The sequence below is a fragment of the Cyprinodon variegatus genome, unplaced genomic scaffold, assembly GCF_000732505.1.
Source record: "Cyprinodon variegatus isolate N-32 unplaced genomic scaffold, C_variegatus-1.0 Scaffold645, whole genome shotgun sequence".
Lineage (NCBI taxonomy): Eukaryota > Metazoa > Chordata > Actinopteri > Cyprinodontiformes > Cyprinodontidae > Cyprinodon > Cyprinodon variegatus.
The window spans coordinates 472,993-477,066 of NW_015151098.1; the positions used below are offsets into that span (position 1 = coordinate 472,993).

At 33.8% G+C, this 4,074-nt stretch overlaps 1 protein-coding gene across 1 annotated transcript in view; it reads left to right on the plus strand.

Moving 5' to 3' along the window:
* csk (c-src tyrosine kinase) overlaps positions 1 to 3,929 on the plus strand; it is a 48,931-nt gene extending 45,002 nt beyond the window's left edge. Inside the window, exons 11-13 of the mRNA XM_015393501.1 lie at positions 1,107 to 1,302; positions 2,792 to 2,878; positions 2,964 to 3,929. Of these exons, the coding sequence (XP_015248987.1) occupies positions 1,107 to 1,302; positions 2,792 to 2,878; positions 2,964 to 3,137 (457 nt within the window). The 3' untranslated portion in view covers positions 3,138 to 3,929. The remainder of the gene's footprint in view (positions 1 to 1,106; positions 1,303 to 2,791; positions 2,879 to 2,963) is intronic.
* The last annotated feature ends 145 nt before the right edge of the window (positions 3,930 to 4,074 follow it).

A 4,074-nucleotide genomic window follows, 5' to 3' on the forward strand; every position in this document is an offset into this window, starting at 1 on the left:
AAGACAATGTAATTGTGTTTTCTTATTTAAAGTGTTAATTGTCTTGTTCCATTGGCAAAATGTCTCTTTTACCCCCTCAATCCAAGAACAAATGCACTTATTTTAAGAAAAAGTGACTTATCTAGATTTTGATTTTTTCCAGTGTAAAAACACCATGGAAATGCAGATTTCAGGAAGGTGGCAGAAAACCATGTGAAGATGCTTCTAGAAGCTGCTTAGTAGGGAGTCCTCTAAAGTAAAATGAGTCCTCCTCTGAAATATGGACTAAAAGGCCACTCAGAGACGAAGACTCCATTCCAAAAATACCAACATAAAAAGCTTACAATAAAAGATAATAGTATTTTTAGGACAGAGGGGGGAGCTAACCACCCTGAGAACGCCAAACCAACTGGGAAGTAAAGGTCAAGCAGCATCATATTTTAAGGATGTTTTGCTGCAGAAGGTTGATGCAATTATTTGGAAATAATTTAGCAACTTCATCTTCTTTGACTTCTTTGAACTTATAATTACATCAGAAAAATAAATCACTGACCCTTAGAGTCCTGCTAAATGGGGCCTAATGGCAAAAACGTCACTGTTTCTGAGCTTATGTTAGCAATGCATTCTACAAACCCGACAAAATTACAGAAAATTATTATGAGAAGCTGAAGGAAGGACATCTACAACATCTGAGCCAAGACTTACAGTTAAATATGAAAGGAATTTATGGACATTTCTTTATTAAAGTAACAGGAATAGTCTCACGTTCTGCAATTTCACAACTTTTATTCAGTCCTAACCTTCCAATGCATTAAGCTGCTGTTTGTTCCTTCGTTTAGATTAACATCATTTTTTATAATGCAATATTCTCTGGTTGATTTGCTTCTAAAACTGATTAGCAGTATGACTACATGCACAAGGTAACATAATCTATGTGTAGATTGATTTTAAAGAAAGAAACCATCTGATAAATTAGTAGATGAATGAATCTAAACCATGAAGGGAAATGAAACCAGCGGATACCTTGATACCAAAAATCAGCTTTTGGATATTAATAAAACTATAAATCATCATGTTAAGAACTGGGTTATCAGTTACTGTGTATCAACTGAGCTTTACTTTTGCAGAGACGTCTGTGAAGCCATGGCTTATCTGGAGGCCAACAACTTTGTTCATCGAGATCTAGCAGCGAGAAACGTACTTGTGTCGGACGACAACATCGCCAAAGTCAGTGACTTTGGTTTGACCAAAGAGGCTTCCTCTACTCAAGATACTGCTAAGCTTCCTGTTAAATGGACGGCGCCAGAAGCCCTCAGAGAAAAGGTAATCTGATGGATGATCACTCTGGCCGTATAAATCAGACCACAGTAGCGTGCAGAAGCATTTCTCCCCTTCTGAGAATCGGCTTTATTTTCCCAGTTTGTCAGAAAAAACAAGGAATTTAACTTTGGTTTCACTTTGCACTTAGTGAAGAATTTTGAATAAAATATATAGAAATGGAAAATAGAAATGTAAAAAAAGATGCACTGCAAAAAACTAAATCTCGATAAGTCATTTTTTCTTGAAATAAGTGCATTTGTTATTGAATTGAGGAGATAAAAGAGACATCTTGCCAGTGGAACAAGACAATTTAGATTTAAAATAAGAAAACACAATTGCATTCTCTTATTTCAAGTGAATACTATATAATTATCTTATTTTAAGAGTAAAAATACTGATTCCATTGGCAAACTATCTCATTTACCTACTCAAATCAAGGGTAAATACGCTTAATTTAAGAAATAAACTTCCAAAAAGGTTAAAAACAAACTAATGGACTTTGTTTCCAAGTTTAAAGAAAAAACTACTTGGAAACAAAGTCCAGTGGATTGTTTTTTTACCTTTTTGGAAAAAGTTTGAAGACGTTTCTCTTCCCATCCAGGAAACTTTTTCAATTCAGAATGTCAGAAATAGCGTTGAGTTCCAGGATTTATACAGTAGCCCAACAAAGCCTTGTTTTTGTTTAGAAAACATGCAAATTAAACAGACGAACGGGTCCAACCCTTTGGAATGGAGGTCGTTTGGCTTCTTTTGTTAGCCTGTAATGCCTCTAATTTTTCAGGAATTTGGCAACACTACTCACCCTACTCAAGTACCAGTGTCTGTTTTACCTAACCCTATAATGCCAAATGTATCATATTTGATACATACGGTTTCTGAAATGTTTTGCGTCTGACACCTTTTGCATAATTTAATGGTAAAAACTTTGCTCAAAAGAAGACTACACAAAAAATAATCTTGACTTATCGCATAGTAATAAATTATTAATATCAAAAATGTATTTCTGTTTTTTCTTTTTACATATTTCGTTAAAAGGGCAAATAAGGAATTCAAACCAAAAAAAAGTAATTTTCTGTTTTGTTTTATTCTTGGATCGGGCTTTAAAGGGCTAAGTTATGTTTCTTTTTATCAAACTTCGGTGTTTTAGTTTTTCAACCGTATTTTTAATTTAGTAAGAGTAAATGTAAAAACTATGTAATTTGTTATGGGAGAATAAGCTATCTAAATCATTGAGGAAAAATTATGTTTTCAAACAGATTGAAGGTTGCTTTTATTTCCTTTTTTTTCCGATAAGAAATAAAAAAATACTTATTAGTTAAAATTTTGTGTTTATTTTGTCATCTTTTTCAATTATCATTTGTTTTATGATCTGAAACATTACAGTGCAACAAAAAATAATAAATAACATATTAAAGTAAGGAAGCAAATCCTTTATTATGTGAGTGAGTTAAAAAAATCAGCTCATGTTGATTTTTTTTTATGTAATCAACAGAAATTTTCCACCAAATCGGACGTTTGGAGCTACGGTATTTTACTATGGGAGATTTACTCCTTTGGCCGAGTCCCCTATCCAAGAATTGTAAGTATAATAATCACCGCAGGAAAAATATTTTCTTATTCATTCTCTCTGCTTTTAACCTTGTTTGTTGTTTTTTTCTCTCCAGCCGTTAAAAGATGTTGTGCCTCGCGTGGAGAAGGGCTACAAAATGGACTGTCCGGACGGCTGTCCTGAAGTGGTTTATAACATCATGAAACAATGCTGGAACCTGGATCCTGCAGCGCGACCAAGCTTTCAGATGCTGAGGGAGTGGTTACAACATATTAGCCACAAAAAATGATCATCTGCGTTCCGTTTCGTCTCTTCAGAGCAAGGACTGCCAATTTTGCTCATCGTCAAAGCTTTTTTTTTTTGTTTTGTTTTTTTCCAAACATTTGCTTCTGATCGCCGTGCTTCATATCAGATTGTTTGACTTTCTCCAGCTTTCAAAGGCTGAACGGTTTCTGTCGTCTTTCCAAACTTCCTCTGGAGTCAATAATTCATTTTAATAACATCAAGTCCTTTCTTAGAACGGGACCAAAGTGCAGTAACATTTTATATCCCTCATCATATTGGTGCCATCCTTTAAGTGTTTCAACTTGTCAACAGAGACAAAGAGGAAATGCACTCTTAGTAGGATTTTGTTTATCGTTACTGGATGTATTATAATTGATATTATTATTTTCTAAGTCTCCAGGTACATGCCATTTTTTTCTGTGTTGAATTGTTTTGTTAAAGGAGCCAAACTAAAATGGGAGTTATAAGCAGCTTTATTTGTCATTATCTCATAATGTTGAACACATAAAACCTATTAGTTCATCTTTCCGTGAAAATTAGAAGCTCTTAAAGACGTTTCTGTGCCAAGGTGAAGACTTCAGCTCAGAATGTTGAATCGGACAGAAAAAAGAAAATTATTCCATTCATCTTTTAGGGATTCAGACTCCTTGGAATAACATTGGTAATAAATGTAATGTGCCGCCATTTTCGACATTAAAAATATAGTTTTAAAATGTGGACTTTGGGATTGTATTCAATAAACAACTTTGAATGTATTTTTTTTTTTTTCCTGATTTAAACGATGTACAATGTGACTTTACTGATAAAGGGCTTTAAAGTCATGACGGTTTAATAAAATACTTTAAATTAAACCCAAATAAGAGATCAGGAGAGAGTAAAAGGTGAACAAACAGACGTTTTTAAGAAAGATATAAAGTTAAACAGAGGTGTGAGATTGCATG